Source organism: Rhamphochromis sp. 'chilingali' (assembly GCF_963969265.1).
Source record: "Rhamphochromis sp. 'chilingali' genome assembly, chromosome: 13".
Classification (NCBI taxonomy): Eukaryota; Metazoa; Chordata; class Actinopteri; order Cichliformes; family Cichlidae; genus Rhamphochromis; species Rhamphochromis sp. 'chilingali'.
In genome coordinates, this window is record NC_137940.1 from 26,153,142 (window position 1) to 26,176,599 (window position 23,458).

General features: G+C 42.4%; 2 protein-coding genes across 3 annotated transcripts; both read right to left on the reverse strand.

The window, feature by feature from the left end:
- Nucleotides 1-617: 617 nt before the first annotated feature.
- On the reverse strand, nucleotides 618-11,317 carry znf711 (zinc finger protein 711). The gene is made up of 8 exons (XM_080901315.1): nucleotides 11,263-11,317; nucleotides 10,139-10,222; nucleotides 9,944-10,044; nucleotides 4,607-5,470; nucleotides 4,361-4,507; nucleotides 4,077-4,256; nucleotides 3,648-3,782; nucleotides 618-3,470 (listed from the first exon to the last, which is right to left on the reverse strand). The coding sequence occupies exons 3-8, from the start codon at nucleotides 10,020-10,022 to the stop codon at nucleotides 2,290-2,292; spliced, it is 2,586 nt and encodes an 861-aa protein (XP_080757441.1). The 5' UTR covers nucleotides 10,023-10,044; nucleotides 10,139-10,222; nucleotides 11,263-11,317; the 3' UTR covers nucleotides 618-2,289.
- Nucleotides 11,264-23,000, reverse strand: LOC308408882 (SLAIN motif-containing protein-like). Of its 2 annotated transcripts, none has more exons than XM_080901317.1 (9): nucleotides 22,716-23,000; nucleotides 21,701-22,357; nucleotides 18,839-18,975; nucleotides 17,109-17,228; nucleotides 15,777-15,917; nucleotides 15,311-15,637; nucleotides 15,009-15,152; nucleotides 13,161-13,458; nucleotides 11,264-12,894 (listed from the first exon to the last, which is right to left on the reverse strand). In XM_080901317.1, the coding sequence occupies exons 2-9, from the start codon at nucleotides 22,351-22,353 to the stop codon at nucleotides 12,840-12,842; spliced, it is 1,875 nt and encodes a 624-aa protein (XP_080757443.1). In that variant the 5' UTR covers nucleotides 22,354-22,357; nucleotides 22,716-23,000; the 3' UTR covers nucleotides 11,264-12,839. The 2 variants fall into 2 exon arrangements, with proteins under 2 accessions (XP_080757443.1, XP_080757442.1); XM_080901316.1 differs by having other exon boundaries at nucleotides 21,701-22,362; nucleotides 22,716-22,999.
- Nucleotides 23,001-23,458: the final 458 nt, after the last annotated feature.

A 23,458-nucleotide genomic window follows, 5' to 3' on the forward strand; every position in this document is an offset into this window, starting at 1 on the left:
AGGATCCCGACGTAGTAGTTAAAAAAAAAAAACAACTAAATAAAGCAGCCTGGCCAAAGGGAGCTCAGGTTTCTCTTCAGCTTCTCTGTGCTGACACAAGTGGAAAAATATACATTCTGGGAGAGTGCGGTGCTGCTCTGCCTTCTCACAGTAAATCCTACATTTAAGCACAATTATGTGGGATGACGAGCTCGTGAAGCAGAGAAAGTTTGAATTCTCTTTAGCAATCAATCTCTAGACCTGAGCTGCTGAAGCTTACTCCATATTTCATCATCTATTAATGCCTGATGGTTGTACAATCACTGAAAATGCACTATGTACATGAAACTGATAGAGACAGCTACAACTCAGATAATCATTAGGTCCTATAAAGACATAGACTGATGCAAACTGGATAAATAGCGAGTTATAACGCCAATCCTTCATGTACTCCTGGCAGTAAGTTGAGTATTAAAATCTTAATGAGAAACGAGGATGCAAGACGCAGACTAGGTGAAGCACTGACGTGGAAAATAAGGAAAAGCCAAACTGATTTACTGGTAATACAGTAGCTATGTGTAAATTTCCCTGTTAGCTTTTAACATTTCCTTCTTTTTAGACAGAAAGGACAAAAAGGGTAAAAAGATAATTGTTTATTTTGGTTCTTCCCCACCAGTAGTTTATCCACAATCAGACTGAAAGAAAATATAGACTAAGGTACACGAAATGCAGGGATTTTTTTTAATATATACCACAATTAATTTCATGGAGACAGCATATGTGCATACTTTAAAGACTAATGCCAATATGATGAGCAATGACTTGAAGGAAATAATCCCGTGCTTGGGACTGGGTCGGGCTATTTGGGATTGTAGGGCTAGTGTCTGGGAAACTTGTTAGTGAGCACAAACAAAAACACAAAACCCAATCACTTATCCATAGAACAAAACAATAAGCGATTTCACCCACCACTTTCAATGACAATTCAGTTGTGATGCAGTAATGATCGCTGCTCATTAGAGATAACACTCAAAAACAATCTTTACCTTTACCCACTCACAAAGCTCTGTACGTGTTTAATATCTTGGGATATTTCTATCTATTTATCTATACATATCCCCAGATAATAAACTCTCATACATGTCATTAAAATACAAAAACAAAATTATTAAAGTGCTTTCTACTGACTCAAACACATAATCTCTGAGAGAATGGCATTGATACAGCATGTTTGAGAGTTAAAAATCACTTATTTTCTGATTAGCGGTGTGCATCAGTGCTTAAAGGATAAAGACTAACGGATGTAAGGCATGATTGCTATCAAATGGTTATCTGTGTCATAGGTAACATCACACGTACTTACAGTGGCATTCACACGTAACCAAGTCACTGGTTATTATATGTGAAGCCAACCATCTGTCAATGTCATATATAATTATAATAATAATACACCAGTCAGAGATGTGTACACTAAAGGGATATTCTAACATACCAACTCCACCCTTCTGCTCCATGCTAGACTCTGCTGACCAGAGAGTAGCATTTCTGATTCAACTTGTAAGACGTATTTAACTGAAAATAGTCTATACTGTTTTATACACGATTCGTTTAATGGGGCTCCAAGAGTTCAGGGTTGAGAGGAAAATCCAAAATGATGTGAGTTTAACGGTTAAATTTAATGAAACATATTTTTCAAGATGCATTATGTCTCAACATCAGTGACGAACCCATTTTGAACTTGTGAATGGCTCTGTTCATTAAAGACCAGATAGCATTAGAAAAGAAAAAACAAAAAAATGTCAGGGTAAAAGCTGGTTCATGAGGTCAAGATACTAGTTGGTACTATGGAGGCAAACTTCTCATGTAGTCGTTCCACATCGTCTGGAGAACTAGCATGACGTCCCCAAAACACCGCTTTTCTGTTTTACTAGACACAGTCATCATCTTGCAGCATTTCAGCTGAGTGGGTATAAAAATATAGACATTTGAAACCCTGAATATATGTTCATATGTGATTTTTTTTCTGCCACCGAAGACAATTTACAACTGTCCCGCTCAGTGTACACACTGTCTTTTTTTTTGTTTTTTTTCCAGATTTAACCCCCATCCTAAAACGTGTTCTTGCATTTACTCCTGGGGGCAGGAGGTTTAGACCCAAAACGACACAGAACACAGAACAGCAATTATAATGTTGTTTTCTTCATCAACTGCCTGCATCCATTATTTCTTTGTTAATACACTAAAATTACCTCTGGGTGTGTGTGACACAGATTTACTCGGTAAAGAGGAGTGTGTTTGTGTGCAATGACATTACATCAACATGTCTTTGTGATGCCTGGCTATGTGCTGGCTCTTCTCTGAAGGCCTCCTAAAGCCCTTGGTGCAGTAGTCGCAGCGGTGGGGGTAGTCCTTGGTGTGGATAGAGATGACGTGGCGTTTGAAGCCAGAAGCGTCCGTACTGTTATACTCACAATACTGGCACTGATATACCTTTCTACCACTGTGCGTTTTCATGTGCTTCTTCAGCTCGGCGGGCTGCCGGAAGCCTCGCCGGCAGCGCTTGCACTTAAAGGGTAGGTCCTTCGTATGCAGGGATAGGATATGGCGACTCAGGGTGAAAGTGTCGGGTGCATTGAAGTTACAATGCCGGCACTGGTGCACTTTGTTGCCTTTGTGTGTTTCCGCGTGTTTCTTCAACTCTGAGGGCCTGTGAAAGCCTTTCTCGCACACGTCACACTGATGGGGGAAGTCCTTGGTGTGAACTGAAATAATGTGCCTCTTCAGGTCACTGGAGTTGGTGCTCTTGTGCTCACAGTGCGGGCACTGGTGGGTCTTGTGGCCCTGCACCATCTCTATGTGGCGCTGCAGTTCCCGTGCATCAGCGTAAGCCTGGGGACAGTGGCTGCACTTGAAAGGCAGATCTGCGCCATGCTTGCTCTTGATATGAGTCTTTAAGTTGGACTGGTCTGCACAGCGGAACTCGCAGTGCGGGCAGTGGTAGGGCTTCTCGCCTGTGTGGGTGCGCATGTGTTTCTTCAGCTCCGATGGGTGACGGAAGCCTTTGGCGCACTCAACACACACATGTGCAAAGTTCTTACTGTGCACAGCCAGCAGGTGACGGTTGAGCAGGCCCTGTTCAGCTGTTTCATAATCGCAGTACTTGCAGTGATGCAGTTTGGGCTCCCGATCCTTGACAATGAGCTTGTCTGAGCCCAGTGGGCTAGACTCATGGTAGCGCCGCGCGTACTCTGTATACTCTGGAGATCGCTCATTGTTGTGGCTCAGGAGCTTATGACTCTCTAAGTGGTTGTGAAAGCTGATTTTCTTGTTGGTGGTAAAGTCGCAGTCTGTACACTGATACTTCTTCTTGAGCAGATGGTCCGGGTGGTTCTTCATATGGCATTTGAGGAAGCCCCGCGAGCGAAACTTCTTTCCACAGATGTGGCAAGGGTAGACGGTCAAAGGCATCCCATCTGGTCCAATGATAACAGCTGGACAGAGAAGTTTGAAAAAAGAGAGAGTATGCAACATTGCAATCAACCATTATTATTCTAAGTTTTCCTCGAATGTGAATGATAAAATTATATACATTCAGACTTGGTGACAACACAGATAAAAATTATCAATTTAAGGTATGTATCAGTATCAATATGACATGCTGATCCTACCAGTCTGACACTGCCGTGTTTCGCCTTTCTTCTTCTTCTTCGATTTGGTTTTGAGAGCACGGTTTGCACCCAGTCCCTCACGGATTTGCAAAAATGGTGTAGCTGCTCCATTCTTCACTTGATCAATTGTATTACCTGCACAGGCATTGCAGCACATAACACCCCAATAACAACAGAATGGATGACCTTGCCTTATTTCTACTTTGATACTTTTCAAAACAAACTCTGACTGCTAAGTCGTCTTTTAAACACATTTGCCACACATACTGACCCCAAATCATCTTGCTGAGCATCTCATTTAAACAGTAATGCTGCAGCATAGCATCTTCCTCTTAATAATCTATTTCAGCAGTCATAGAACATGGTTTTATCTCAAACTACTAATTTAGGAAAAATTACCCATCTAACCCTTTCATATAAAGGGCATACCAATGTCTTCATCTTCATCATCATCGCTGTCATCCTCATCATCCTCTTCTTCCTTTGGATGGTTCTTGACTGCCATGTAGACCATTTTGTCACGGCCAACTCCCAGTCTGCCCGATGAAGCTGCTTCCAAATCAGGATGGCCGTTCTGGTAATCATCCTCTGTTATTACCTCTGTCCCACCTTGAAAAAAAACAAAACAAAAAAAAACAAACACCAAAAACTCAATGACCCATATGACTTTTAACACAAACATGGCTGGATGTACCGTACTGAAGATCATTTACCCAAATCATCATCTGCTTCAGCTTTAAAGATGTAGACTTTTATGACCTCAGAGCCATCCTCCTCTTTGGAGTCCTTGTCTTCCATTACTTCAGTGCTGATCTCAAGGGGAGTGTCCCCTATGTCCAACTTTTCTCCCACTTCATCCACTTTAAAAAAAAAAAAAACAAAAACAAATACCAATGGTTATGCAAAAAATGTAACTTTATAAAAAAATCTTTGCCGTGTTATGTGCCAAGATATCTTACAGGAGATCATCAGGTAATCCTCGGAGCTACTCCTTGCATCATCATCCTCATCTGTCTGTAGGGGAACAGCCTCAGTTGGCAGCTGTTCGTGGATTATGGTCTCGGCATTGGCCTCGGTCACCATCAACCCTTCAGACACAAGCTGGTGGTCCAGTGTGTTGTCCTGGTGTTCAGACAGCAGCTCTGCCACAAACACCTGGTCTGGCATGTCGTCATGATGGTGGTTTGCGTCCTGTATGAGGTCTGAGGTCAGAACATGGTGGTGATGGGCGTCCAGGGCTTCCTCTATTGCAACTTCAGTCCCCAGGATATTTTCAGGCATGATTACACTGTGTTCTGAAGGCACCATGTCTTCAGTGCTCATTTCATGGGCCTCCACACCTTGAGACTGCAGACTTTCCACATCCACCTCCAGCCCTTCGACAACCTCAGCTTCTAGGCCCTCCACCTCCACTTCCTCTTCAAGGCCCTCAACAACATGAGCTTCCAGACCCTCCACATCAACCTCAGTTTCCAGGCTCTCCACCACTTGCGCCTCGAGGCCCTCCACTTCCACTTCTCCCTCTAGGCCCTCCACTTCCACTTCTCCCTCTAGGCCCTCAACAACCTGAGCCTCTAACTCTACCACCTGTGTCTGTAGCCCTTCAACAACTTCTGCCTCCAAGCCTTCTACATCTGCATGTAAGCTCTCCACTACCTCCGTCTCCAGGCCTTGAACAACTTGAGTCTCCAGACCTTCCACCTCAAGTCCGTGCTCCAGGAGGATGCCCTCGTCTGTCATGACATCAGAAAGCAGCATACCCTCTGGCACCGACACCACAATGTGCTCCCCATCAATGTGAGCCAGACCCCCCATGCCTGCAACTGATGATATAAAGAGTTTTTAAAAATCACAATTAAAGCTTGATATTAGTCAAATAATTGTGAAAGAGTGTCATTTTTTGTTAGTATACGATTAAAATTTGCTAATGACAATGTGATGTCACTTTGACTTCCTTATTTAGCTTGACACTCAGGTTTCTTGCGCCTTTTGGGAAATTGGTCTCTAAATTAGAGATGGCACGATACCACTTTTTTATGTCCGATACCGATACCGATATCATAAATTTGGATATCTGCCGATACCGATATGAATCCGATATAATGTTTTTTAATCAACAAAACTGTTTTTTAAAATATCTTGCTGCATTTTGCAAGTCTGCAAGTTCATACTCAAGTTTAAAACAACAACTACACTAAAGCTATTCTGTTATACCTGTATACAAAAAAAATATTTCATAGTTCAGCAATACTGATCAATCTAATAAACTTAAACCTACACCATCCTCACTATTCTGGTATTTTAAAGAGTACTTAGCGTAAATATTAAGCAACCTAACTAATAGGGTTCCAACTCCCAGCAACAACAAAAATAAATAAAAAATAGGGAACCACCCCTCACGCTCCACCTTATGATGCTTAATCGACGTAATCAACCTTAATTTGATGAAGTGTGAAAAAAATGCACAGAAATCAATTATTTTTCAAGAAATATTAAATAGATTCAACATCTTTCTTCAGCAAAATTGCAGACTGCACAGATGGTACCTTCCCAAAGTAAAAAGTACTATAGCTTACTAGGGTATATATATTAGACTTAATAGTCACTATATACAGTAATTGACTTCTATTCATTTTACATCAAATTAAAACTTTGGGTGTCAGATAATTATTTATTAAAAGCTCGACATTTTAAATGAGAATAAGAAAGAAAAGTATGTCTTTGTGCCCCCTTTTCCCTGTTCATGCCCTATCGGCCCCCCTGGCTAAACTTTGCTAGATCCGCCCCTGCACAGTTACCAGCGTCAGCTACATAGAAAAAGATCCTGGTGTAGAAAGTAATATTAAATACATTCAAACAACAGCTGATCAAGCTTAAACGTGCTGCTGTTGTTCAGCCACTGGTTTCCTCTTTCTGGTGCAAAGTGGGCCAAAAGCAAACCAGAGACACGGACTCGCGACAGAAAAGCCGATCAGCTGATCGTTAAGCAGTTTCACGATTGAAGTAGCAGCCGGAGAGCGAGAGGCAGTCGCTTGTTAAGATTAATGCAGGAATGCTTTACAAACATTCAGAGATGGACTTACACACTTGCTTTACTTCTCTCGGGATAACTTTGTCGGAGATGAAATGCCGGGTTGCTAGCGAAGCTCCACATGCTATCCAGACCACCGACAGGTCCCGCATGCCACAGCCGCTCTATCACGTGACCACACTGCTCCGACGTGCTAACGTTCTGAGGTGAGTTACGGCGTGTTGCAAGTTTTGTGAGGTGCTTTCGTGATATTTAATGGATCGGATTACATTTTTTATTTTTCTCCGATATCCGATCCAGTAATTTAGGTCAGTATCGGACCGATACCGATACGTAATATCGGATCGGTCCATCTCTACTCTAAATATTAGCGAAATGTAGGGCTGGGCCATCATATGTTCACGGTAATACCGGTATAATGTTGGGCAACGATAAGAAAATGAAATATCGCGATACAATATGGGTAAAACATGCATGCGCAGTAGAGCAGGGCGATATGACCAAAAATATTTATCACGATATACATTTGGAAATTTGCGATAACGATATAACTAACGATACAATTGACACTAGACAAAATACTTTACAACTCCACAACTTTATTAGTGCAAAAAACCCATTAATATATTTTCATTTAAACAAGCAGCTGTTTTATGTGCATTAAAGTTATATAAAATTTTAACAGTGCAAATGCAAATTCCTTGCTGACAGTTTAACCAAAAGGCATTTCCAGTGGAAATTGGCCGACATATCCTCAGCATAACCACGTATAATATCCACAAAACTTAAAAAGAGGTTATACACACACACACACACAATACGGTAATATTATGTTGAAGCACAGTACATATCACTCCGCCAGGCTTCTGACTACGGTAGCTGTAATGCTCCAACAATCCATCAAGCGGTGCGGCTTCGTAGCTTAGCAAAGTCGCACTAAAACATTTGACAGATTTTCGAGCGCCGTGTACCACATAAAATCGTTTCGAGGTCAGCAAACACAACCAGAATTCATACATAAGACACACGGGATTATAAGGGGCACTGTTGATTTTCAGAAAAATCAAAGGATTGATTTTAAGTGTGCGGTATTTTCCCAAACAACACGGTAATAACGACGGCCCGCTAGCATGCTCTACCAAAAATAGTGCTTTGTTGTGTACCTGACGGATGAAAGCTAAATTCTGGTTCATCCGTTTCATTCAACGATTTGCTTTCGCCGCCATGCTTTTTCCGACGTGTGCGTATAAAAACAAAGGCACTGCGCATGCGCGTTTTACTCATATTCTATCGCGATATTTCATTTTTCTATCGTTGCCCAAAATTATACCGGTATTACCGTGAACGGTATGATATGGCCCAGCCCTAATGCGCAGTGCCTTTGTTTTCATAAGCACATGGCGGAAAAAGCATGGCGGCGACGGAGAATAAGAAGAGCGAAACCGGAGCGTTGAATGAAACGGATGAACCAGAATTGGTTTGCAAAAATGCTGCAATTTCAGTGGTGTGGAACTGGTTTAGCTTTCGTCTGTCAGATACACAACAAAGCACTATTTTTGGTAGAGCATCCTAGCGGGCTGTCGTTATTACCGTGTTTTTTGGAAAATACCGCACACTTAAAATCAATCCTTTGATTTTTCTGAAAATCGACAGTGCCCCTTATAATCCCGTGTGCCTTATGTATGAATTCTGGTTGTGTTTACTGACCTCGAAACGATTTTATGTGGTACACGGCGCTCGAAAATCTGTCAAATGTTTCAGTACGACTTTGCTAAGCTACGAAGCCGCACCGCTTGATGGATTGTTGGAGCATTACGGCTATCGTAGGCAGGAGCCTCGCGGAGTGATATGTAGTGCTTCAACATAATATTACCATATTGTGTGCGTATAACCTCTTTTTAGGTTTTGTGGATATTATACATGGTTATGCTGAGGATATGTCGGCCAATTTCCACTGGAAATGCCTTTTGGTTAACCCTTTAGAGCCGATCGGAGCGGACACGCTCTGTTTTGCGTAACTATTTTTAAATCCCAGTAGCACTGCAACCACGTAAGCTAGCGCAAAAAATTTTTTTGCATATGAAACCGGAGGAGTTGTACTTACATCTTATGCCATCAGCTTGTCCTAGGTCACAGTTTCCTTCCACAAAAACTGCATAAAAAGCGCTTGCAGGAACAAAAACATAATATTCCAGAAACACGCTTTGCCGATCCGATCAGCTGTTCATAACACTTCCTACGTTGGAATAGACGTCAGCGCGAACTTTTGCATTTCCGCCATTACCTGCCCGAAACCGGAAGTGACGTCATTTTTGCGGAACTGTAGTCTTTTTTACCATGAGGGCCTCAGGGCCTGTACTGGTCTTTTTAAAAGTTATCTTTGACTTTATGACTTTCTGTGTCGTTTCTGGGATGCTGAGGACTCATATTGCACTGCTGGAAATAGTTTATTTTGATGCATATGCTGCTTTTTTGCAAATTTGCAGTATAATATTTAATTTTGTTTTTCCTGCAGTGTATAAAAATTGGTGTATTTCAAAAATAAAACTATGAAGACACTCAAAATAAATTTCCTGTGGTGGGAAACTATTTTGTGCAACTTTTTTGTATTTACAGTTTTGAGGGATAAGCCTCTTAAATTTCTCTAACTACAAATATATGTTAAAAAAGCAAAAACGATTTTCAATTTTTTTGTAGTTTATTGCACTTTTTTGCAATTTATGTAATTACTATGCACTTAATCAGAATCAGAATCAGAATACTTTATTCATCCCGAGGGAAATTAGGGGTTACAGCAGGCAGCACGCTAATGGCGCATGCGCACTCACAAAGGAACCTTCTGACCAATACATATTATTAAAATCTGGGCTGTAATGGTTGTATTGATGTATAGCAACTTGAAATGCTCCCAAAAATGGCTCCACAGCATGTAAAAATATAATATAAGCTCTGGCGGACTTGGTTCTATGGTAGGTCTTAAAGGGTTAAACTGTCAGCGAGGAATTAGCATTTGCACTGTTAAATTTTTATATAACTTGCACATAAAAAACAGCTGCTTGTTTAAGTGAAAATACATTGATGGGGATTTTTTTTTTTTGCACTAATAAAGTTGTGGAGTTGTAAAGTATTTTGTCTCGTGTCAATTATATCGTTATCGCAAATTTCCAAATGTATATTGTGATAAAATATTTTTGGTCATATCGCCCTGCTCCAGCTAAATGCCAAATACAACACGTGTATTAATTTCTCTTGCTAATTTGCCTACCAAAATCTTGCATGATCATAGCATGGGGCATCTTCAGCTCTTGAGTGTGCAGCTCTAACACCCCTCCTCCTTGATCCATGTCTTCACTCCGTAAAAACAGACTGAAAATTGCAGCACAGATTACATTAACCTTTACTTCATATACACTGCTAAAAATAAAACCGAAAGGAAAAAAATGCAGTTAGTATTACATACCTTCACATTTGACGACAGAAAATTTTTACAATAAAACCAACAGGATATCTGATGTGCTTCCTTCCATCAAGATACTGAATTATTCTGACAAAGTAAAAGAAAATACAATTATCACATGAGCTTGGGATTATAACTGAACACCAGCTGTTCATTTTTTGCAGAAATGCACAAATATTTGGCGTTGGGTTCATAAGAAAAGCACTAGTCTCTATTGCAAAATCTACCTCCGTAAGCCTTAAATACAGAACACAAACTTATTTTTAAACCGTGGACAGTCGTTGTTGTTGTTGACCACTGCCTCCCTCTGCTGCCAATTAGGGGTACTACATGCAGCTTCAACCTGAGGACAGATCGCTATATACACCTGGAGCTGGTTGAGCTTGATGGCCGGAGCGCAGCAGAGACAAAAGACTCAGTGTGCAGGGCGGGCGAGCTCGCATGCAGCGGTTCTGATAGCTTTTGGATAAGGACTCCTGCTTAATTTCGTGGGAGGAAATGCACTGTCGTCACATGACGATTTAAAATGAAGCAAATGTATTTACAGCTGTCTGTAGCGGTGTTGTGGCTGCTAGTTTTCACATATTTATCCTTTTGGGGTAAAAAAAAACAAAACAAATGCAGTTCCGTTGCACTAATCGTTTCTGAAGTGTTAAGTATCTACACAAAAATCACATATGCTCCCGAGTTTATGGCCGCCACTGAAACTACCACAGTTATGCAATGGCTACCGCCCTACACCCACCGGAGCTAACTAGCAAGGAAGCTAGGGCTGAGTCTCAAAGCGCCATTTTGTTTTAGCATAAAGGCTAATTCAAGGAGCGCGATAACCAGTCCAATACGTCGATGTAAGCAACGGTTACACATAACGTTATAATGCATATGTAGTCCCAAACGCATACAACAAACCACGATGACCAATGAGATCACTAGTTTTGCAATTCGCTCTGTTTTGTGCGACGACTGCCGTCCGGTCAGCTAGCTAGCCTGCTAAGCTAGGTGGTGCAGCTTGTGCCGCATTATCTTCCATGTTGTTTTTCGAAAAGGCTGAAAGAGGCCCGCTACGTCCAACTGGGCCCATGCGTCTTATTCCACACTCGTTTTTGATCGACTCAGAATAATTTTACCTGATAACGTTGTCTTCTGACTCTATCGGCGTTTCTCCCCCTTCTCGGATTTGTCTGTTATTTTTTTGGTTTATTTTTGACGGTAAGCTAAGTGCGGCCTGCAGTTTTGGATCCCCGGGCACTCTTTGCTAGGCCTCGGCCAATCAGCTTGCTTCCTGACAAGCAGAGGGAGGGCGGGGGGCAGACAATGCGTGGCCTCGTTTACCGCTGATCCCTTACTATTTGCGTCATGCATAAGAGAGCAGAGTTACATTAACGCAGTCATTCTCTTAATCGGGACATGTTTAAAGCGGGCTCAGAGGAGCGAAATTCAAACATTACCACAGTAACAAATAAAATAAACATTTATGTGCTTGTACTGTGTGCGCGCTCAGACTTTGCCTGCGAAGATGAGGCCTGTAGGCCATTTTGTCACAAGGGGTGGGTAGTAGTTGAGCACTCATTTGAGAAGTGGTTGGTCACGCACCCAGGAAATATCCGGGACATGGTAACGGTACTGCCGCTGCTATTGCTTGTGCTGCATAGTGCGACTAATTAGCCTTTCATACAGAACAGACCATGATTTAACATACATGGATTAAATATGACCAGAAGTGCATTTAGAGTTTCAGGGTAGACTTTATTAATCGTTTTCATAACAGCTCCTAATTATTCAGAGGCACTCTTCATGAGGGTGCATAGCTGACTAAGGCAGGAGGCCTTTTGTGCATAAACATTTGTTATTAGTGGGTTTCCCAACAACAGACACTAAAATTGAAATGTAGATATGCAGTAAAAATGCTTTGAAAACTCTTTAACAGTACCTTTACCAACCTAAAATTACTTTTGGAATTAAGGAATTACAGCTCTAATGCACCTTGGCACAACCCATGTTTTTTTTCTTCTTTATGATAATTCGTAAGGGCAGTGTGGTTTGTAGGAGTTGTGTTGCCGTGTAAGCAAACAGCAAAACACAAATACAACACAAATCTAAAGATAATTTTCACTATGAACCACTCAAACATTCAGAAATCCAAAGATAATTGTAGGGAGACATGAAAGTTTTCTCATATTGCAGGTATAGAATGAAGAGAAGGCATTTGGGCTCAGGGAAAAAAACAAAACCAAGCATGCAATACTCAGCACCTTCATCTAGAGTAAGTCACAGATAATGAACAGACTGGCAAAAATCTTCATTTAAACTGTCTTCATATCAATTACATCAACAGAACAGTAATACACCCCTTAATATTCCAGCAGTTTCTCACAAATACCATAGAAAAATAAGTAAAGTTGACACAAGCATATCTTCTGGAAGCTCAGATTTGGTCCGTATTAACAAGTCGAGTGTGCACATGTCTTCTTGTCTGCCTACACATCCTCTCTTTGTGTGGGTTGACAGTGTTTCATGCGAGGGAAAGAGATTAACTACAAATCCAGTGCAGCCCAGCACTCCAGTCTGAAATAAGGTGGGGGGGGGGCAGAGGTTGTATGACACATTTGTGAACACAGTGACTGTTTTTCTTTGTATTTAGAGGTAACGGGGAGAAGTCGGGGTGATGTTTGCAGCAGTGAACATCCTTCATTGCCAAGAGACCTCAGTAGCAGCCATCTTTCCAGGACTCATCTGAGATTTTGGCCATGCCCAAAGACCTGTCAATAAAAGAGGAGCTTAGTCTCAATTCACAGAAGAAACCAAGTATCTATAGCATAATGGGAAATACTCATCATCATCTCACCATTCCTTAAATGTGCACTACTACACCGCACTGTTTTTAGTGCTTAGTTTGCACACAGACTGAAAGCATGAGCTGTGTGCAACCACGAGTAGTAGAACACTAACTGCAGTTCACTTTGCAGCTGAGGGATTTCCTGAAATTACACAGAGCTCTTTTAAGAGTGTTTTTTGGAGCACTCACCTCCTCTGAGGCTGTGAAAGTTTACTTCTAGTGGAGGCTGAAGACGCAGCCTGACCTCGTCCTACCCCGGGCCTCCCGGTTCCAACTGAAGCCCTGCCGGGTACGTAGCTTCCTCCATTAGCAGAACCTGGCGACTGGACCCTGCGGCTCCCTCCTGCCTGTTGTCCTTGGACAACAGGCAGGCCTCTGGAAGTCTGACGACCACCTGCCAAAGAGCCCACGGGAGTGACGGCTTTAACTGGAGTCCGCAGGGAGAGAGGAGACTGGCCACTGCTTCGCAGCCGACTGCAAACCATACCTTGAGTGACAGAACAAAATCTCAATCCAGATGACTTCGTTAAGACAATTTCAGTAAATAAAAGCTACTGTAAGGCCATTTGTTGTACACGGGAGTTGTAGACAAGCTTAGGGAAACAGTACTGAATTATCAGAGTAGTGGTGCAGTCATGTAGCAGGTGAATGGAAAGGAAGTTACCTGGGGATGTCAGGGAAGAGGGTGAGGAAAGAATTGTGGAACTGCAAGTAGCTGTGACCAATAGTGTATACCCTTTTTCCATTAGTACCTGCTCGGATCGGCTTGACGCAAACCGTATTCCATTACAATTGAGTACCACCTAATGTGCATGGGGTCGTTATAGCAACACGGGCAAACATCCCGTGACATCACTTGTATGCGACACGAGCTCTACAACAAAGTAGCACCTCGAGGCGATGCTATACCTGCTGCTTAGTCTGTGGCTTTTCGTCAGACTCATGGACCGCAGTGTCGTTTCTTTGTAGCAATTTTCCTCATTGACGGGTTTTGAAAAGGAAACTTCATGAAAAGTTTCCTTTTTATGATGTAGACCCTCCCATGACTCATTAAGTGATGCCGCTGATTAGCCAATCAGTGACGTGCAATCTGCTGAGGTCACATTTGGATGTGACCTCGTAGATCGCTTGGAACCCCAGCCAAGTAGGTACTAAAAAAGTACCAAGCATCCAGTGAAAACCTATAGATGATGGCTTGCATGGTACTGTCAGAGTTAGACTGATAAATAATAGAATATATGAATTCCTAAATAAAAACAGGCCCTGTGCTGCAACATTGCTCATGATCTTCAAAGACATATATATTGGTCAAACTCTTCCTGTGATCATGCAGAGGTGAAGATTTTAATAAATAATTATCTGACAGCCAAAGTTTTAATTTGATGCAAAATGAATAGAAGTCCATTACTGTATATAGTAACTATTAAGTCTAATATATATACCCTAGTAAGCTATAGTACTTTTTCCTTTGGGAAGGTACCATCTGTGCAGTCTGCAATTTTGTTGAAGAAAGATGTTGAATCTATTTAATATTTCTTGAAATAATTGATTTCTGTGCATTTTTTTTCACACTGCATCAAATTAAGGTTGATTACGTCGATTAAGCATCATGAGGTGGAGGGTGAGGGGTGGTTCCCTATTTTTTATTTATTTATTTTTGTTGTTGCTGGGAGTTGGAACCCTATTAGTTAGTTTGCTTAATATTTATGCTAAGTACTCTTTAAAATACCAGAATAGGGAGGATGGTGTAGGTCTAAGTTTATTAGATTGATCAGTATTGCTGTACTATGAAATTTTTTTTTTTTTTGCATACAGGTATAACAGAATAGCTTTAGTGTAGTTGTTGTTTTAAACTTGAGTATGAACTTATACAAAATGCAGCAAGATATTTAAAAAACAGTTTTGTTGATTAAAAAACACTATATCGGATTCATATCGGTATCGGCAGATATCCAAATTTATGATATCGGTATCGGACATAAAAAAGTGGTATCGTGCCATCTCTAGAGTGGTGGGGACCAGGTGAGGAGGGGTTACCTGTGGAGGGGGAGTGAGTCAGGGGAGACATGCGGTTGCCAGAGCTCTGGAGGTTAGCCTCCATGCTGCGGCTGGTTCTGACTGCCTCCAGGGAACGTAGGCTGGTGCGGGGAGCCAGATTAGGCATGCTGTGCCTCAACTCCTCTGGAAACACACACACACACACACACACGCGCGCGCGCGCGCACACACACACACACACACTTAACTACAATCAAATGTATATTGTCACAACAGAAGAATCTCCATGGCTGTCCCTTATCTAGAGTAAAACTGCTTAAGTATCACTGGTTATAGCCTACCCTCACTCTTTGCAAATTTAAGCAGCTCTGCACTGGGGCCCTGGAGAGACCGCCTGGGTCCTTTTGTGCGTGGGGCCCTGAGATGGCTGCTGTATTCCTGACCGTGGTTAGAAGTCGAGGGAGAGAGGCACCGTGGTGAGCCTAATGGCGAAGGGGTGAAACGATGCCGTCGCTGGGGCATGGAGAAGTCATCCTCTTCATCTTCCAGGCTGTAAGTGTCAAACTCCTGGTCGCTGTACGTACCGCCCCGGCGCAAGGACTGCAGAGACGCTGTGGAGCTGCGGCGCGATGCAGATGCTGAGCTAGAAGCACAATCCTGCCTCAGACCTGGAGCCGGAAATACCAGGTCAAAATGAAACAACTTAAAAGTCAAGCAAAACTCAGTTTTGCAGATGAGACTCTGACGTCTATAAATGCAAATAATCAGCTGATGCCACTCAAAATGCTATAACCTTTCTACACTCACTCTCTTCCTGTAAACGAGCCATGATCTGGACGTCTGTGAGATCCTGCAGCTTGTATCCCATTGAGATGGAGTCATCTGATGTGCTGAGCTCGCTGTCTATGGAGGACTGGGAACTCAGGGCTGAGGGCATGCTTGTGGCACCTTTAAACAAAGCAGAATACCTGTTAGAGTAAGCTGAATTACACCGATATAGACAGAATACTGACCACAGCCAAAACCTACTACTTCCTTATGACTCATTAATACAGCACAATATTTAAATTCTTATGCATACTGATAGTGGCAACTTTAAACATGACATTAGCTGATCAGCATAAAATCAGGCTGATAAAAATGGAGCTTTGTGAGGTATAACTCAACAGACCCAGGCTAATGCATGCAGTGCTACCTTTCATCAAGATCACAAAGTAAATATGCAATTTATCTAAGTGGGCCCACAATTTTAGAATTAACAGTCTGACATTAGTTTGTCTCCCCACAGCCTGTTCTACAGCACTGGTCTATAAAGCCCAGTCTGCTGATGATGCCCTGGGAAGCTGTAGCCAAAGTTCAGCCTGACACATGCCTGATGAATGCGAGGCGACATCACCCAGCAGCATTTGGTTATGTAAAAAGTCTGGCATTAGATAGAATCACCACACATACTCCAAGCACTTTCAAGTTCACGCAAAGATTTGTTATTAAAGGAGTTTCCACAGCAACACTGACATTGCTGGGCTGAAAAAACTGTGAGAAATGATGTGCAAAGCAACTATTACAACTGCAATCACATGTTCAAGGAACAAAATTATGCATACCATACATATTACATATGTTAACACTGTCATTGTGTGTCTGTGTGTGTGTGTGCCCCATCCGGGAGCACAAACAACATACACTTTACATAATTACTAACCATATTCCAAAGGACACCAGTGTTATCTGCAGGGCACACCTTAGTTTTAGCTTATTTGAGGCTCAGATCAACTTGATTTAATTTAATAAGAGAAGTTAATATACTTAAGATAAGGAATTAATACCATTAAATAACCAAAGTGACTGCTGCACACAAATGTGTGGACAAATGCCCATCGACTGTTTCTGACCGTATTTGCAAATTTTATCCATAACAGTTATTAAATGAAATAAACATTTACAGAAACCTTTGAAGAATGGTTTGCAGCGATGTAAAGTATATGTAAAATAGCTCAAACATGCAAAAATGCTAAAGCAGTCCTTAAAATTAACCAGTCAGACCACTGTGAGACCCACATCCTTACAGTAACTGATGTTATTCTCACTGTTGTGTTGTAGGGAAAATGAGAAGCGCTGTGTGTTAATGTCATGCCATACCTGAACTGCCACAGGTTAGTAGGGATTTGTTAGTTGATTTGTGGTACCCAGGAGAGATCAGGCCTGAGCCCGCCGAGCCCGCCTCTGATGGACTGCTGTACATGTTCCTCCATCGAGATGCTGCGGGCGACAGGGCAGGAGATATCACATGTTCTCAGGAAGGAAAATACACCAGTACTTATTGTATACACAATGTGACACTATCAAGTTACTTGTAAAATGTCCTCAGAAAAAGCTCTCACAATAGTTAAAATTTCTCAATTAAATTCTTGTTTTGTTTGTTTGTTTGTTTTTTCTTAAAAACTTGATTCATGCACCTCGCATGCTAAATGACTTGTTCTGAAGCTTGAATGATCCAGGTGGATACGTGGCCTGGTGCTGGCATTTAAAAACACGAGCTGTTCCGGGAGGAAGGTAATCCAATCCCACCCATGACTTCATGTAGTCATTCAGCCTTGGTGTGAATAGCTTTGCTGTTCAGGTTTTGCAGCATGTAAGATGAGGGAGCTGCTCGCAGGTTTAATAATGAATGGGGTGTTTCGGATCAGATGCAAACTTCGATCCACACTGAAAGGCGTAGTAAGATTCACGGCAAGTGTTTAGGCTTTGTTATACAGCCCTGTGCACAGCAGGGGTAAGCAGTAAGTAAAGCTGGGGTGCTAAATGTGCTGAATGACGTGGCTGAACCTTGGTTTAGGCCTAGAATTTCTAATGCTTAATTTATTCTACCACCGTTCACAGTTGTGTCCGTCTACTTTGGTATTTGCCTACACACTGTTCTCGTGTAGTCTACCAAAACCCCAAATGCACATTGCTCGACGTGGATGACGGTCAAACGTCAATTGGTTAACAAGTGAGCCAGAACATGATAGTGAAGTTCACCAGGAATGGGAGAAGTGTGGAGAAAAGAGTAAGAAAAGTACAGACAGTGACTGCAGTGAAACTCTTTCACTTCAGCTGTCTGCATGTTAAAACTTTGCTCTTCTCCATAGATGGTTGGTGAACTAACAACAGCATAAGCAAGTATTGCCCACGGACCGGTTGTACCACATATTATTGACACAGCACCCATCTACCAAACTGCAGGTAGATTGGCAGGCCGAAGCTGCCTATGTGCTGCTGAACCATAATCTAACCATACGGCAGGGATACAAATCAAAGACCATCAGATACTAATTTTATTGAATAGGCAAAGCTCTTTTGCTTAAAGTGTTCAACAGCGTGAAAGATTGGTAATCTAAGCATTGGCACCTGAGGGTGAATAGAGCGCTGCAGAATAAGGAAAGACCTTCTGTGGTTAGCAGAGGCTTTAGACATTTTCACATTTTGTTCTAAACATAAATATGTGAATAAATATCCCACTCCTAAATTTTCAAGCCTTAATTTGTCCAGAACAAGATGCCTGCTCACAAATGGCTAACTAAGACTACAGAAATTGTGGAAGACATTAAAAGTAATCCCACTGAACACAGTTCAGCACTGGTGATGGTAAAGTGGTTGTTGTTGTTGTTGTTGTTTTTTATAGCCTAACATTAGTGTTTTACTTTTGGTGACTGCGTTCCCACAGGCTCTATTTTCTGCACAACACTTTAAGCCATGGAAAAAGGGAGAAGCTAACTTCCGGATCGGCCCTACAAAAATGCATCATCCATGCAGCACTCTTAAGAAAAAACAAAACAAAAAACAAAGTAGACTTTCTTCAGTTATAGTAAACTATCCTAATTGCATACTCTGGTCCAAGCGACTGATCAGAGTCCGGCAAGCCATCTCGGTCTCGGGGCTGCGATGGTCAAGGACCTGCCGACACCACTTCAGTGGAGAGTCTGGCCCTGGATCTGCTACCTGCTTTTTAGGAGACACATATAACCTGTAGAGAAGCAGCACACAAGAGAAAAACATATCACTAAATGTGGGAAATGAAGAGTAGTGAGAATAAAGAAGTCAGTCTAATCCTTCTCATATTGATCATGCTTTCATGCTGCAGTATTTGCCAGGATTTGAGAAGCAGAACATTTAAATAGGAGCAAGCTGGAGATTAGTGTGAACTGCTGCTGTGTGAGCTATGCAAGGTAAGAGTGGATGTGAAAGCCATGTAAAACAGAATGGTTTTTTTCTCCTCAGATTGCACATGATATGCTAACGCCCAGCCACCCAGTGTTTTCCCCAACAGAAGGACAGTATCCTGCAGCAAAGATCCCACATCAAACAACCAGGCTGTTACTGTGTTTGACTTCAATGATGTAATCAAAGCAAACAGTGAGTGGGAAATCATCTTAAGCAGGTACTTGTGAACATCTTTATCACAGCTTAAGCCGGAACCAACCTTGAATTTACATTTGCCTCATTTCCTTTTGGTTAAATGCAAAATTCACATCCAAAGACGCCTAAAACACGGAGTCAAACTCAGATTAGCAGCTGAGCACAGATGTGGATGGAACGGTTTTGTGGCTTTTAGTCCCGCTATCATTTTGAGCTACATTCTACAGCATGAAAAACACATGAGAAATATCCACTGAGGACAAAAGTGTCAGCCAAAAATGAGTTTTATGCAGCTGCAGTGTCAGACGCTTCCTCCGCAATGTGTCCAACGTTGCCTTAGTGAGAGCAAACAGCCATTTAGTCACCACAAGCTTTGAAGTGGCTGATCACATGGGCTGATGCTTTGAGTCGGATACACAAAAGGGCCCAAACTGACTGGTTCTGGACCAATCAGCTACAAATCATCTTCCCATTTGGGCAAACACAAAAGGACCCCATTTCCCACTGGAATGAGCGACAATGCAGGAAGCAATATTCAGGTCACACGTCCTGCACAGAGAGCACGGCTTCTCTGCGCAGGGAGAGGAGGGGAGGGTGGTTCTTAGTAGAAGCACAAACCCGCTGTTTGATGCAGAACAATGTTGTTTGCTTTTGATCCATTCACAGTGCGGTTTTGCTCACAGTGTTGCTATTGCCATTTATGCAGGACACTGCCAACAGCTGCCGTAACACAATGTTGGCACTGAGGAGTCTCTTACACTTTTAAACCAATCCTGTAATAACTGTAAATAAACCCCAAAGTGATATTATTACAAAACATATTCAGCTGTGTCATATTTATGCTTTCACAGTCGAGAGCAGCAACAGCCTTTGTCACTGCTCCACTGTGTTAGCGTGACAAGTGCAAGTTAGGAGCACTGAAGCCAAGGCCCCTGAGTTTTATGAGTCTGAACTAGTTTTTTTTAAAACAAGTAAACAAACATGCCAGAAAGAAATTACCCAACTTGGTGAGTTCAAATGTTGTCCCAAGAATATGGTTTTCTTTTACTAATCTTTTCACAAAGTAATGGTTCAAAACAATAAATATAAAAGTACTGCAGTAGCTGCCTTCTGTTTTGGCCCCCTGTTCTGGTGTGATTACACAGGGTGGAAGGGGGGGGGGGCTCAAATCACATGCTGTGCAATCCCAACCAAAGTAGTTCAGCCATGCGGACCCACTCAGCCCGGAGCAGATCAGATTATGCTGCTGTTTAGGATTACTTAATGTTTTGGCTATGATAACCCCACAAAGCACATATGGTATGGCTAATTATGTAAAACTGAAAATAAGTCATGAGTGGTCTGGCTGTTAAATCCCCAGATCCTCAGTTGCTAAAGTGAACACAATATGCTACCTGTTTAGGACAATACTGTGAGACAGAATGAACACTCATGTCTAGACTGATCTCCTGCATAGCCCCATATTAATGTTATTTTTAGGTAATTGCTATCAGCCAATTAAACAAAACAAGTAAAGGTCACACTGGTTCAAAACAGATCAGGCTTTAAAAAGGCTGAATATTAATTACATCCAGATATATCCTTTTTATTCTGACTGGGTTAAGTCAAATTAGTGGTCTCTTTTTTAATAAACAGGATAGTCTTTCACCTGATACAAGACCCTTTTTATTTATGCTTGAGTCAGACAGCTAGAACTAAAAAAAGAACATCCTTTGTGTTTGACTAAGCTGTCAAACAGGTAGCAGACATGTCACTCGAGTCTGAGGACTCAAGGTTAAATCTGAGACAGAAGAAACAACTCCCCACTGACTCTGCTTTCTTTTACTTTCTCCTAATTGCGCTTGAATATTTTATGCCTTGTCAAAATGCTAAGAATCTGTATACTTTCTCTCCTGCTTACAAAAAGATAATCGGAGTAGGTGTCGACTTCTTATCCCACTTTGTTTGTGTGGGATAAGAAATAACCACAGTTTCTGCATCAACTCAGAATAGAGTCTCATTTTAAACCCAAACAGCCTCATGCTACACAGTCACTGCCCTGTGGGGGAGTATCACACTGAAGAATTCAGAGGTTAAAATGAAAAGGCACAAATGACTCATGTGGCTAAAGGGGCTCCTCTACCTATAGACTGAAACTTTAAATGTGACTTCAGAGCTCAGCTTCCCCTGGAGGTAACTCTTCGCAGCTGCTGCTGTACGAACATCACTTTTTATCCCCATCTCTGCTGCACATGTTTAGCCACACAGTTAAAGCCACAAATAGATGCCGGCTGTACCCAAACAAGTGGGATCAAAGCACACCCAGAGAAAGCATTGCCGATAATGAGACGTACCAGCTCTCCTCGTCCTCTATGTCTGCACACTCATCATCCAAATCTAGGACATCCACTTCATCCAGTGCAGTTTGGTCCACCCCTGAGTCGCTCTCTGCAAGTGTCTCTGACTCATAACTTTCCTGAGACGGGCTCTCCGGCGTCTGGCTCTGAGACTGTGCTGCTCCGTTGCTGCTGGTCAACTTTAGGAAGCCGCCACACAGACCCCGATCCTCCTCTTCCTCATCATCCTCTTCCTCCAGCCTGCTAGCCACAGGCAAGGGGGACATCTCCTCTCCACTGCTGCTGTCCTGAGGAGGTGACAGCATCAAGTCCCTGCTGTCCAGCTGGCTGCTGCTGTGCTCCAATCTGAGGTGGGAGTTTGTCACCTCTTCACAAGCCAGCCTCTTGTTGATGTTGACAGCAGCTGTGAGGTTACTGTTTGCTCCTCTGTGGATGACGGTCTTGCTTCCCCTGTTGCGCAGGGTCTCATTCTGAACCTCCAACCTGCGCACAAGCTCCTGCAGCTTTCGGACCTCCTCCAGCTCCACCCCTGCCAGGTCTTGACCTCCCTCTCCTGCCACCTCGCACCCCGGCTCGGAGTTTTCCGTGAGGCCAGTCGGACTACCATTGTCAGGCTGAGGCACCACGCTGGCACTGTCCGGGACCACCATACTGCTGCTCTGATAGGAGAAACATTCAGTTAACATTGTGCCAATAAAAACTCTAAATGACTACAGCCATTAAACTAGGACCTGGTGGCTCCTGAGCAACACAACAGCAGTTCAATAGCGTAAAAGTGACCCAAACACATATGTTAGCGTTCTCTGACTACTTCACAAAGCTTTCAGTACTCGGAAGCACGCTAGTTCCCTGTCGCTTCTCACTTTATTTATGTGTACATGTATGTATACACTACGAGTGCATCCTTGCAACTGCGGCTCCGTCGCACCTCTTATATCTCTTCAAACGTTAATATTTGAACTCCCTTGGTTACTGTTAGCCAGCTAGCACGCTATCAACAAAACAAACGTACCGGTGACTGAGCCGTGTTGTCCCCTGCGAGCAGATGACTGAGCTTGCCCGCCACTCACAGCTCAAAATCCCCCGTGGACCAGCACGAGCGCATGAATGAAGAAGCTAATTACATCCAGGTGAAACGCTCTACTGCGTGATTATAGTGATTGTCGAGACCCTCTGGAGTTATCTTACGGGGGCGAGCTAGTCCATGGTCTCTTACTGCTAGTGCATCACCGCTAGCGTTTACCACATCGCTCCCGCTAACTAGCTTGATTGTGGACTTTAGTTAGCTCAGTGAGGAGACCTGCAGCAGCGGTCGCTCCTCCCTCTACTGGTTTTCCTGTTGTTTTAAGCGCCTCCCCGAGGGAGGACATGGTACTGCAACAACCTCATATTATTATATATTGTAACCACTGGGTGTCACTGTTTACACAATGCTGCATTCAATAACCGTACTTAAACGTCTGTTATGCAGTCTATGGGTGCCTTACAGCACGTTATACCAAGAAAAAAAGCATAAAGTGAATAACTGTCGACTCCCACTGCTGTTGTTATCGAATATTTTATCTACGTAGACAAAAATACAGTTTAAGGATAGAAACAGAAAATGGAGCAATACATGTTTTAATTAAGAAAAGCATGCACAAGTATAATGTACTCACAAAAAATTTAAACCTTTAATTTTTTTAAGTTCTACTTAAACTATATGATCTATGTAGTATACACCTCTTATCAGTCCCTTATTTTCGGCTGAATTAT